Here is a 12755-nt window from a genome sequence, read left to right as displayed (position 1 = left end):
TAATAATGTCGCTGTAGCTTGGTTAATATGCACATCACATTATATGAAAATGGTGCATTGTTGGCACTTTTTGGAGTATTTTTCAGAATTCGTAATAGGCGGAATAAGTGGGTCCCACAGGTGCAGCACTGAGCTGTCTGTTTTTGTCTGTTTTTATATCTTTAGGACGCACATGTCTCACATAAGGATTGTGGATGATGGGCAAAACTCCCCCCAAAAAGTGCAGTTTTTCTTTAAGGGAGGGGTGTCCGAACTTTTTCCATTGACGACCACATACTGAAAAATGAAAGGATGCGGAGCTCACCTTGGTACTTTTAATAGTGTAAAAAGGCTAAAACTTGTCCAATGTAGATATGCTAAGAAGTTATTTATACTGAAGTTAAAACAGGCCTTGTTTTTTAAAGGTGACAAAATGCATTTATATTAGGTTTATAAGCATCAACATTTTAACTTTTTTTTGTTAATCACATCATTTTGCTGTTTTTTCATTTTTGCCTATGCATTTTAAATTTGTATGCAGGCACACTTTGGATACGCCTGCTTCAAGAGAAGAAAATAACTCAAGCCCGGTATCATACTTGCATATTTATTATAACTGAAATTTTATTGAAACCGTTTTTTTAATCCCAGTAAGGGGATGAAAAAATAGCAATAGACTCAATCTGAAGCTGTCAACAGCTGGTCTCCAGTGACGAGACCTCACGTTTCTCCAATTGACTAATTCAACATTTTGTTTGCTTGCGCTGGCTCACAGGAAAAAAAGCGATGGTTTATGTAAAAATTCCATATCATAGCAAATATCACAGTGAGGGGAGATGGTCGTGTCTTAAAAACATGATGACGAAAAAGGTGATTGGTACAAAACAGAAGAGCTGCAATGAAAAAAAAATGATGCATCAGCAATCGTCATCTCACACACGCACACACACACACTCCTGCAAAGACACACACGCACACACACACACACACGTTTACTCTCATGCAACCAACAATGCCGTCTCTCACACACGCACAGATAAAATGTAGCTATTTGAAAAATCCTGGTCAAATTGAATCATACATCCACGTCTTGCGTCTGAAGTGCAGAAATGAAAATAAAACTTAAAAAAAAAAACGAAAATGGAGATTATAAATGTGATGCGTATAGGAAACCATCTTCACTGGTCTAACCAGAAAACAAACCCACAGTGACCTATCACCCTGCGTCCTACCCCACCCTATTCCAACACCACCCACTCCCAAAACCTCTCTGCCAGTTTGCATGTTCCTCTACATCACAGAAGCAGCCTTTATCACCAAGTCTGAACACAGAGTATGGTCTGGGATGGGAGGAGAACTCTTGTTGTGGACCTGACTGTTGTGTTCTCAGTCTTTATGTAAGTCTTGTGTGATGATGAGTGAAGGCTTAATGGGGAGCAACGGTGCAGGGTCTTGTCCCTCGCGTGTCGAGAGGGCAGGTTTACAAGGCTTGTGTCTTGAGCTCGATGGGCTCCCCGCGGGCGTCCTGCTGGTTCTCCCTCTCCGGGGGCTGAGTGCCCTTCAGCATGGCCAGGCGTTCGGAAAGACCCCTCATACGTGGGAACAGCATGAAGTCGTACAAGATGGCACCCACGGCAGCGCCGATCATGGGTCCAACCCAGTAAACCTGAAAGGAATCAGAAATTATGCGTGAGCGCGCCCTGTCTCATTCGTAGAAGGTGACAACGGAGGAGAGCGTCTTACCCAGTGGTTGAGGAAGTTTCTGAACAGCACCGCAGGCGCGAAGGACCTGGCAGGGTTCATGCCAGCACCTGTGTAGTACATCTGAAACACACTACAGGTGTGATCTACATGGACATGCGGGTGAGCTCATGTGCGTGTTGTGTTTGTCTCACCCCCATGAGATGTCCGATGGTGATGGAGAAGCCGATCGAGAGTGCGGCGGAACCCAGGCGGCCATTTCTCCTCTCATCCGTCACAGCGAAGATGCACACCACGAGCTGTATGGTAAGGAACACCTCCACAGTGGTGGCCATTCCCAGACTGATGCCAGGCTGCAGCTGTGTATGGAAAAATGGATTCAGGAGAACCGTTTTGATGTCAGAAGTTGGTTTCAGATGTTTTTTTTTGCTCGTTTTTAGCTTCAGAGCTTCCTCTCCCACCAGTTCAAACCTCCATGTTGTCTTCCTACCGTATTCAATGCCATGTTGCCCCTCATGTTGCCAGGCGTGACCCCGTACAGCACAGCGGCCCCAGCGACAGCGCCGAGGCACTGGGCGATGATGTAGAAAAAGGCGCGGAAAAGAGACAGCTGCGCCCCGACAAGGTAGGCGAAGGTAACGGCAGGGTTAATATGGCCGCCGCTGATGTGGCCGATGGACTGGATGAGGGTGGCAGCTGCCAGTCCGAAACACAAGGCCACATGTAGGATATGATGAGGCCCGGCGCTCCAACGGAGGGCGGCACCCATGCCAAAAAATACAAAAAACATGGTCCCGAAGAACTCTGCAAAGACTGCCCGCCAAAAACTCATGGAGCGGAACTCCCACATGGTTGCGATTTAGCTGAGGCTCTCCACCAGAAGAAGACGGCAGCAGTGAAAACGAAGCTTGAACCTCTTCAGTCCTCCTCAAGTCAGCTCAAAAATGAAAGCGGAATTGGGAAAATCCACTGGAGGGATCTTCAGCAAGTGGTGTGACGCTGCTGTGCTCGCTTGCCACCTGCGTCCACCTGTTGCAAAGACATAGGTGTCAGGTGTGTGTGTGTGGAGAACGCAGGTGGGCGCCAACTGTGAAGAAGTGTCGAGATTGAGGGATGGAGTGGTACGGTGTCCGATAAACCTTGAGCTCTGACGGAGCAGAGAGGGCCAGACAGGGGCTTTATAATACGCCCCCCAGGGGCCCCCAAATGACGCCATAATCCCCCCTGAAGGGACAAGGGAGGGAGGGGAGGCATCAGTGGACATCCTAAATCAAACAAATGTAACCCCCACTGTTATAGACAAGGGTCAAAAGAGGTGTGTTTGTCTCTGTGAGGAAAAAACGAGAATGAGTGTGAGGAGAACAAAAAAACCCACACAACGTAAGTCTTCTTTCTTTGAAGGAACAACAACCAGGCTCAAGAGCAGCTGCCGCCCACAGAAGTAGGCTTCCTCAGGGGCGTATGTCATCTGTTGACTTATCATAACTGTGACAATCAGGGGACACAAACGCTGACAGACACACACACATGTAGATAATACAGTTGAGGCCCCCCAGACGGAAGAGCCCAAAGCTAACAGCGCTGAAGTGACCTATACAGAGAAAAGCCTGACCCTGTGAAACTATTGTGTGGAGCAGGCATGAGCGCTGTGCACAGGCACAGACAAGACACACGCATAAAGACGACATTGGCCTGCAGAATAAAGCTTATCAACGATTTCGCCGCTTCTCTTTGGGGACGAAGCGAGCTCATTTCATAAAGCAATTCCGAAAAGTCGGTAACACAATTTTGCACCAAATGGCTTTGCAATGTAACTGCTGCTTGAGCCGTGAAGCTTCTGCAGGCCAATCGGAGGAGCACTGGGCCACTGGGGATGCGGAGGGTGCATGCTGGGGTTAGCGGGCAGCACAAGGGCCGCGGCGCTGACCAGTCGAGAGCCCTCTTTCTGCTGGAGGGAGGGGGCGAGTGAATGCAGTTGAATGCAGAACGCTGAGCGTGCCATTTCAACTAGCTTTTATGGAAAGAAGACACACAATGTAAAATGCTGGCAGCAATGTGGTTATTGTGCATGTGCTGTGTGTGTGCGTGTGTGTGTGTGTGTGTGGAGATGGTTTACTGTAGATCAAACTTGTTTTGTGGGACTTGACCAGACCTGTAGTGTGGTCTTGTTTATAGAAATGTCAATAAATGATGCAAATATATTGATAAACAGGGTGTCGTTTTGTTTCTAGGATGTTTCACATTTAGGCAGCGTGATAAGTAAGTGTGCGTCCTGTGTATTGTTATTAATAGCTGTCACGATTAAAACATTATCAAAAGTTTATGATGATAATTGCAATGACAAATGATATTGTCAGTGAACTTATTCACATGTCTCTAGAACCGCCAGAGACCAGGGGGACTCGACAGGCGGCCTGCAGGTCCCATCCAGCCCTCCAAAGGTTTTCATTTGACCCGCCAAACATCACCCAAATAAGGTAAACCATTCAGTATAACCAGAGAGGTGCTTGTTCATGCGATACTTCCTCCGCTCGTGCGAGGTGTATGTGTCACAATGAAACTGCAGTAGAAGAAGACGACTCCCATTTAGTGTACAGTGGAACTAGTGACCCATGGCTGGTGAGGCGCTGACTCTCTTGGAAGGTTTTTTATTTTATGTTAATGCAAGTTGCTTATTAAGAGGATAGCAAGAAAAATAACACAATAATTAACTTTTGTTTAAAAAAAAAAATTCAAATTGTTTTCAAATTGTTTTCAAATACTAATACGGGTGATGCGCTGCCTCACCTGCCTCCCGTGACTGCACTGTCACCGGGTGGAAACTTGGTTAGCGTCTGCAGAAGGGCTGACTCTAAGCACATCAATTATTCCCATAAGAAATCATGTAAATCCAATTAATCTGTTCCAGAAAGCCAAAAATGTTAACACAAAACACCTTTTCATTGTTTTAGAATTATTTATATGCAGAAAACACTTCAAAATGCACATAAATGACAAATGAAAGGGATGAACATTTAACTTAACTTCCACCTTGATTGAAGATGTGATTGTTGGCTAAGACAGCAATGCAGCAGCAAGAGCCACTTGGACACCAACTTTGTCTGCTAGGAGTTATTTCTTGAATTCAAGTGTTTCTCACCTTCTTTATCAAAATGCGGGCGCTTGCAACTTTCTTTGGCTCCATTGTTTGGTTATTTTGCAGCTGTAATCAAAAGACAATGACAGTCTTGTGGTGTAACTGTGTTGAGTTAGCAAAGAACTACGGAGTCACCCGCTGATGACATCATTGACGGGGCGACTGAGCTGACTTTTGGTTCCTGTTTCCATGTATTAGCAAGCTAACCGGCTACTAACAAGGGCTTTTTCTGATAAAAAATACGAGGTTAGCTGGTCAGGAACAGTCAGTCAGCTTGGTAGATGTCTGACTGGAGCTACCAATATGAAGTCCAATGAGGCCTCAAGTGAGTAAGTGAAGAACATCATCATGAGGGCATAAAAAAACAACATCAAGCTACATGGAAGGAAAAAAAGGGACCAAACCAAGAGTTTGATATATTGTTAGAAATAAAGAAAACACTGGTGGGATCACGTCCACTGAAAATATCTTAAAAAGCCTCCTGTGTTCCAGTATCAGGTTGTTTGGACAAACAAAACCCTCGTCAACTTCAGTATCAGGATGATGGGAATGATGATGGGATGGAAAAAAAATCCAAACCTACATGGCCCTGTGTGAAAAAGTGATTGCCCCCCCAGCCTCCAGTTAAACATACTGTAACTTGAGATCTATCAGTTTGGAAAACGTTATAAAGCCATTTTGAAAACTTTGGGACTCCGGTGCACCACAGTGAAAGCCATTATCCACAAATGGTGAAAACATGGAACAGTGGTGAACCTTCCCAGGCGTGGCCGGCCAACCAAAATTACCCCAACAGCGCAGCGACGACTCATCTAAGAGGTCACAAAAGGCCCCACAACAACGTCCAAAGAACTGCAAGCCTCACTTGCCTCAGTTAAGATCAGTGTTCATGACTCCACCATAAGAAAGACACTGGGCAAAAACGACCTGCATGGCAGAGTTTCAAGATGAAAACCACTGCTGAACGAAAAGAACATTAAGGCTCGCCTCAATTTTGCCAGAAAACATCTTGATGATCCCCAGGACCTTTGGGAAAATACTCTGTGGTCTGACGAGACAAAAGTTGAACTTTTTGAAAGTATGTGTCTCATTACATCTGGTGTAAAAGTAACAAAGCATTTCAGAAAAAGAACATCATACCAACAATAAAATATGGTGGTGGTAGTGTGGTGGTCTGGGGCCGTTTTGCTACTTCAGGACCTGGAAGACTTGCTGTGATAAAACCCACGAATTCTGTTGTCTACCAAAAAATCCTGAAGGAGAATGTCCGGCTATCTGTTCATGACCTCAAGCTGAAACTAACTTGGGTTCTGCAGCAGGACAATGATCCAAAACACACCAGCAAGTCCACCTCTGAATGGCTGAAGAAAAACAAAATGAAGGCTTTGGAGTGGCCTAGTCAAAGTCCTGACCTGAATCCTATTGAGATGCTGTGACATGACCTTAAAAAAGGCGCTTCATGCTGGAAAACCCTCCAATGTGGCTGAATTACAACAATTCTGCAAAGATGAGTGGGCCAAAATTCAAGTTATATAAGTAATATGCAAGTTGTCGCAAACGCTTGATTGCAGTTGTTGCTGCTAAGGTTGGCCCAACCAGTTATTAGTTTTAGGGGGCAATCACTTTTTCACACAGGACCATTTGGTTTTGGTTTGGATTTTTTTTATCCCTTAATAATAAAAAGTTGAATTTAAAAACTGCATTTTGTGTTCAGTTGTGTTGTCATTGAGTAATATTTCAATTTGTTTGATGATCTGAAACATTTAAGCGTGACAAACATTACAACAAATCAGAAATCAGGAACACTTTTTCACACCACTGTATATATTTACATATAAACTGCAAAAATATTCATAACCAATGGTTCACATGCTCAAACACAGGAGGATTATTTTCATTGAATGAGTTTCCCTCCATGGAGCCATTAGTGTGGTCTGGTCTATTTGACTGTGAACAAAAAGCTTCAGAGAAGAGACGAACACTCATGAGCAGCAACTAAGAGCATCACCGAGGCCTCTTAGCATTTCAAAGCTACAGAATGCAACGAAACAAAAAACACAGCAAGCGTGGGATTGTTTGCAGCAGGATTTCAATGAGTATTTCACCACGTATTCTAATGATGTGCAAATGCGGACAATCGCACAACGTTGGCTCCGTTTTTACTAACACAAACAAGAGGCAGCATCAATTCCACGGACTGGGAGCTCAGGCGTTGTCTTGTTTGTGGGCCTGCTTGCCTCTGGTGGCGTTCTGGGTGACGGTGGACAGAGACGAGCCGGTCATGCTGGTCGCCTCAACAATCTCTATGTCCTTACAGGTCAGACATGCCACCAGCTTCTGGCGGGGGGCGCTTTGCGCAAAGAAGAACTCATGGGACACGCCGGCCAGCATTGCCCCCAGCACTGGTCCGATCCAGTACACCTGCAGGTGGACACGAGCAGACACTTTTTTTTATTGTGGTAAGATCTCTAGGCACAGTGTGGTGCCATTCTACAGATGTGGGTCCAAATGGACAAGAGACAAGTTGCTTGATAATAATGAGAGGTACAATTGAATAAAGCTTGCATGCAAGGAGACAAATCAATACAACCTGAATGGACGGCTTCAAGAAAGAAACGTCTTACTTCTGCAGAGTGCGATGTCATGATATAGGGTGTGCATATGTGAGGGGAGGGGTACCGGTACTCAAAAGTGATGTTCAAGCTGTCTGTCACATATTCAGACATCCAAGGCTTATATGGATCGGGAGACAATCTTTATTGGAGGACATCTTGAACAAATGGCTTTGTTAAAACATACCATCTCATGGTGGCGTCTGAAGAAGGCTAAGGACATCCTATGACATAATACAAAGAAGGCTACTAACCAAGGACATCATATTATAGAACACCAGGAAGGCTGCCAGGAAGACATTATATGGACCTTATGTGGACATCATATGATATCAAGGGACGACACAAAGAAAGATGCTAATAAGGAATATAATCCCAACTATGAGAAATAGTTTATAAGTGTGAATATAACACATTTTTCTCACACTTACCCAGTGGTTTTCCCAGAATCCCGTGATAATGGCTGGACCCAGAGATCGTGCAGGGTTCATACTGGCACCAGAGAACCGCGCCTGCCAGGTTAAAAAGTCTGATAATTGGTACAGATGATAACATCTTTGATAACAGATGCCTGGTTATCGACAAATTCTTTCGTCTTTTTTTTATAAGATGCTCATATAACCAAAGTTCATCTCACCCCTATCATCACTCCAGCAGTGTGTGCCAGGCCAATGGCCAGGTTTCCCGGTTCTGGGCTTTCCCTTCGTCGCTGGTCCTCCACTGAGAAGACAGTGAAGACCAACTGGAAGGTGCATAAGACCTCAATGCCGAGGGCCTGAGCTGCATTCAACTCAATGGGCACCTGAGTGGAAAGAAAGGGAGGAAGAAGGAGTACATAAAAAGGAACCTCCAAGGTCAAATGCTTCTTAGGTTGTACAATTTGGAATTCGGTTTTCTGGAAAAATATGCAACAAACTTTGCGGAAAACTCTCGAGCAGTTATAATGCAAATGAGAAGTCAGCAGATGACACAAAACTTCAGCTGGATGAGCGTCTTTCTTTTTTTGGTGAGCATCTAAAACGCGGGTGTCGAAATCAAGGCCCCCGGGGCAAATGATTTAATGTGGCCTGCAAAAACTTGGAAATAACATAGACGATTGACTTCTTCATCTTTCATTCTAAATTTGTTTCTTCTTTTCATTTTTAACCATCTACCCTAAAACGTCAAACAGTTCTTATCAACAAGACAGGAGAAACACGATCTTAGGGGAATATTAAACCTAAAACACTTACTATATGCACGGACAATACTGAACACTTACTCAGCATTTCCGTATGTGGAATCAAGTTGTGGAACGGATTGAGTAAGGAACTCTTTTCTGTCTTTTCTGATTCCGTCAACCATTTTATCAGTTATTATCATTAAGTCTGTAGCTTCCTTTCAGTAAGTATAAACCTTGACTATGATTGCACTACATTGTTATGTAGTCTTACAAAGTACACTTGGAGGAACAAGAGGTGAATAAATGTATTGCAGCTGATGTGAAACTGATGAGGGGTAGGATTAAATAAGCCTTGCTTCTTCCTACTCCTTTTTGGACATGCAAAATTGTGAATTGTGCTATGTGATGTGCTCCAGGGGAGAAGCGATATAGAAAATGGATGGATGTGCTCCCGTGTGACTCGTATGCATGTTCAGGATGGATTAAACCGTCACCATTACCAAGGTAAACTGTCTTAAACGGCTTATTTTCTCAGATTATATGTACTATGCTGGGTAATACGAATGTAAATTTGACTATATGCTTGTTATTTCATGTCTAGATGGCTCTAATAATGTTAAAAAAAACATATTTAGTAGATTGTAAACAGGTTTTCTATACTATAACTATGAAAATATTCCATTTATAAAGAAGGAATCCTAAATTCACTTATCGCGGTGATAAACGAGGCATTACTGTCACATGGCAAGGCTATGGTACATATTGATGGTTTGACCACAATAGAACAACACTGTTGAGGGATTAACTCCACCAGAGTGTTTTGCTTTTCTTTGGCTTTTTTGGATATCGCCAAATAAATGTACCAAAGAGGTATTGCAAAGAAGAAAAATGTGATAGAAATGTTTTGTGCCATGCAAGAAAGCGGTGTTGTCCTGGCTAGTGAACAAAATGCTATATTGCTACAGTGACAGTAAGCCAGTTTCATTCATACAAAAAAAATGTCATGTACAGTGGCACCTCGGTTTTCCTTATTAATTCTGTTCCAAAAGGTCACATGAAAACCAAAAACTGAAGCAATTTTCCTTATAAAAAATAATTTCAATCCAATAAAACCATTCCAGACACCCAAAAATATTAACAAAATAAATGTTATAGTGACTAATTATAGTTTTTACATGCAGAAAACAAGACAAAATAATTATAAATGATGAATGAAATTGATAAAAAAAAAGAACATTTAACCAAATTTTTACCTGAATCCCTCTGTTTGGCAAAGACGGCGAAAAAGGGGGGAGGGGATGCCATCTTCGTACTTTGTGATGAGATTACTTAAATTCAGCAGTGATTCTCACCTTCTTTATCAAATTGCTGGCACTCGCAACTTTCTCGAAGAGTTATTTCGCAGTCAAAAAATGCACACAGTGAGTCACCAACACGAAGGGTGTTGTTTGGCCACTCGATTCCGCGGCTCCCTCGTTTTTGCACAACTGAGATGGTGCACGAAAACCAACTTAATCATCCAAAAAGTGGTGCATTGGAAAACCAAGGGTTGAGTGTCTTTACAATGTTATAGGGGGCTTCATGTGAATGTCCTCCACATTTTCCAATGCATCATCAAAGTTATGTGAGTACTTGGTAAGCAGTTAACTTATTTATACACTTGTATGACAGTTAAGAAGGTTAATGGGGCATTTTGCTTTGTTTTCATTTTCTACAGTGCTAAAGCATCGTCTATATACGGTAGATAATAATTTATGATGGTAACAGTTTAGTTATTTCTAATATTATTGACCCCAAAGGCAACAGGCTTCACAGGAAATAACATGTTCAGCGTCAGAGGTTCTACACGATGTTGTGTGAGAACAAACCTTGTTGACGAAGTAGTCTGCAGTGCTTTTTAGTGGTAGAGCCAGGTAGAGGGCCCCAGCCCCCAAAGACGCCCCCAAACACTGGGCTGTGATATAGACAAAGGCCCTGAGGACATCCAGCCTCCGTGTGGCCAGCAGGGACAGAGTGACTGCAGGGTTCACCTGAGAAGGCAGCACGCACACACAAGTTCACATTCACAGGTCACAGGTCACCAACAAAAATATAAAGTCGACTGCGAGACCTGTGCTCCGCTTATTTCCCCAAAACAGTGTCCCAGTGCAACAATCACCACACCGAGCGCCACCGCTGGGTACAAGGGTCCCGCTGGGGACTCTCCAGGGCCCGGCACGGTTGCACCCAACACGGCGCTCACCAGCACCAGGGTGCCGAGCAGCTCCGCCATCATGGCCCTCCAGAACTGACGACTACGCAGCTCCTCGGAGCAAAGACGCAAACAAACAAAGGGGGGTGGGGGGGGGGGGTGGGGGGGTGTTTAGCTCAGTACATACTGAAAAGTGTGCTTTTAAAGGTGAAGTTGAAAGAGAATGCTTGTTACTTTACTTGCATTGAAGCATTCTTCACACAAATCAAAGCACAAAGCAAAAGCAAGTTGAAATGAAATGAAACAGCAAGACGGTAAATAAGTAAAGACGCTCACCTCACGCCACATCATTTCGCACCCGCTGAGTGTCTCTTCAGGTGCGGTCAGGAGGGGGCCCCGTCTTTTGCTTGTCTGTCCGCCTGTCGGGCTGTGAGGCGTTCAGGGTCATTGCTCCATCCCTCGTTAGAGTCCGAGCACTCCTTTGATGAGCGCAGCCTCCTCCCACACTGCACCCTCCACCCTCCACCCTCATCTCTCCTCCTTTTGACAAACCTCAGTCTGTAAAGTGTGCACATGAGTCATCGTGGGCATTAAAGCTTGGACTGTGTGCGTGCGTGTGTAGTGTCTCATCTGTCTCGTCCAACAAATTCCTCCTCACACATGTTGGCGACCTTGAGCAATTTCTTATATCTTCAAGGAGCTTCAACGTGGAGTGATTGTGTCCTCTTCAGAGACTTGTACACAGTGTGCCTGAATCACACTGGAGGGTCCAATCGTCCAATCACACATTTGGCTTCACAGAAACTCTACTTTTACACTGCAATTATTTCTGGTGCTACAATATGACATATTGCCTCCCTGTTTTAAATAAATACATATACTATAGCCTCTTAATGATCTGCTACTACGCCATTCTTTCCTCCCCAGGTGACAAGCATGAAACTATAAGTAAGCATTGAATCAGAGCAGAAACTCATTTCGGCCGCTTGTATCCACAATCTCATTCTTTCGGTTCGCGACACCAAAGCTCATGACCATAGGTGAGGGTACGAACATAGATTGACTTTTAAAGAGCTTTGCCTTCCGGCTCAGCTCTCTCTTCACTACGATCTGCTGTCAATGCAAACCAGGCTCCTGCTCCGGTTGTACAAGGACTGAATGGCACGTAATAGCGTGCCACCAATCCCGTACCCCCAGAACACTCTCCACGGGACACCGTGAGGGACATGGTTGAATGCCTTTTCCAAGTCCACAAAGCACATGTAGACCATTTGGCCAAACGTACCCTGCACTACCCTCATAAGGGTGTAGAGCTGGTCGAGTTTTCCGTGAACAGGACGGAAACCACATTGAACCCCCCGTAGCCCAAGTGTGATGCCCCTATAATTGAAACACACCCTCCGGTCACCCTTCTTGAAATTAATTTTGTCAGATTTGGTAGCATCCAATAATTAATCATTATTCTCCAGTAATCATAATATGTTATTTATTACAGTGCTATGAGGAAAATCTTAATGTTGCATTCAAGAGCAGTATTTTTAAACGCACCTAAATACCGGCTTTGGCGCACAGTCCAAATCTGCTCCCTCTCCACAACATCCATTTCCATCATTTCTCCAAATTACCCGTGCAGCGTCCTTCTGATCTCCAAGGAGACAAACCCTTTCATGATGCTGTTGTCATGGTGCCTATTGTGCTGCTGCATCTGGACATGCGTTTCTGTTTTTTCACCTTTTATATCAAACAAACAAACGCTTTCTTTGCCTTGAAAGAGACACACTGTTTTTGTTAGTGGTATAGACATTGCAAGATGTAAAGGATGGTCTTACATGGGCCTCCACATTTGGGGGTGTTTGGACTTGGACCTTCTGGGCGTCAGGGGTCCAGAATGAACTGGTCATTGGCGGGGGGGAGAGATGGCCCATTATCAGGTGGATTAGCCACTTCTTATCACCACAACTGTTAAACTGTTAT

General features: G+C 44.2%; 2 protein-coding genes across 4 annotated transcripts; both read right to left on the bottom strand.

The window, feature by feature from the left end:
• Positions 1 to 572: 572 nt before the first annotated feature.
• On the bottom strand, positions 573 to 2851 carry LOC129186299 (lens fiber major intrinsic protein-like). Its single transcript, XM_054784416.1, has 4 exons — positions 2171 to 2851; positions 1875 to 2039; positions 1723 to 1803; positions 573 to 1645 (listed from the first exon to the last, which is right to left on the bottom strand). Exons 1-4 carry the CDS (start codon positions 2528 to 2530, stop codon positions 1460 to 1462), a joined length of 792 nt encoding a protein of 263 aa, XP_054640391.1. The 5' UTR covers positions 2531 to 2851; the 3' UTR covers positions 573 to 1459.
• A 1814-nt stretch (positions 2852 to 4665) lies between these two features.
• On the bottom strand, positions 4666 to 11393 carry LOC129186292 (aquaporin AQPAe.a). Of its 3 annotated transcripts, none has more exons than XM_054784405.1 (6): positions 11118 to 11393; positions 10701 to 10884; positions 10459 to 10620; positions 8066 to 8230; positions 7860 to 7940; positions 4666 to 7237 (listed from the first exon to the last, which is right to left on the bottom strand). In XM_054784405.1, exons 2-6 carry the CDS (start codon positions 10863 to 10865, stop codon positions 7022 to 7024), a joined length of 789 nt encoding a protein of 262 aa, XP_054640380.1. In that variant the 5' UTR covers positions 10866 to 10884; positions 11118 to 11393; the 3' UTR covers positions 4666 to 7021. The 3 variants fall into 3 exon arrangements, with proteins under 3 accessions (XP_054640380.1, XP_054640379.1, XP_054640375.1); XM_054784404.1 differs by having other exon boundaries at positions 10701 to 10892; positions 11118 to 11392; XM_054784400.1 differs by having other exon boundaries at positions 10701 to 10895; positions 11118 to 11195.
• Between the last annotated feature and the right edge of the window lie 1362 nt (positions 11394 to 12755).

The sequence above is a fragment of the Dunckerocampus dactyliophorus genome, chromosome 1 (genome assembly GCF_027744805.1).
Source record: "Dunckerocampus dactyliophorus isolate RoL2022-P2 chromosome 1, RoL_Ddac_1.1, whole genome shotgun sequence".
Classification (NCBI taxonomy): Eukaryota; Metazoa; Chordata; class Actinopteri; order Syngnathiformes; family Syngnathidae; genus Dunckerocampus; species Dunckerocampus dactyliophorus.
This window is presented reverse-complemented; position numbering and strand designations above follow the sequence as displayed.

Coding starts and splice junctions, on each gene's coding strand:
- LOC129186299 (XM_054784416.1), bottom strand. CDS start 2,530: ATGTGGGAGTTCCGCTCCATGAGTTTTTGGCGGGCAGTCTTTGCAGAG. Junction 1,804..1,874: donor CCATCGGACATCTCATGGGG/GTGAGACAAACA, acceptor AGTGTGTTTCAG/ATGTACTACACAGGTGCTGG. Junction 1,646..1,722: donor GAAACTTCCTCAACCACTGG/GTAAGACGCTCT, acceptor GATTCCTTTCAG/GTTTACTGGGTTGGACCCAT.
- LOC129186292 (XM_054784400.1), bottom strand. Junction 10,621..10,700: donor GGGAAATAAGCGGAGCACAG/GTCTCGCAGTCG, acceptor CTGCCTTCTCAG/GTGAACCCTGCAGTCACTCT. Junction 7,941..8,065: donor CTGCTGGAGTGATGATAGGG/GTGAGATGAACT, acceptor TTAACCTGGCAG/GCGCGGTTCTCTGGTGCCAG.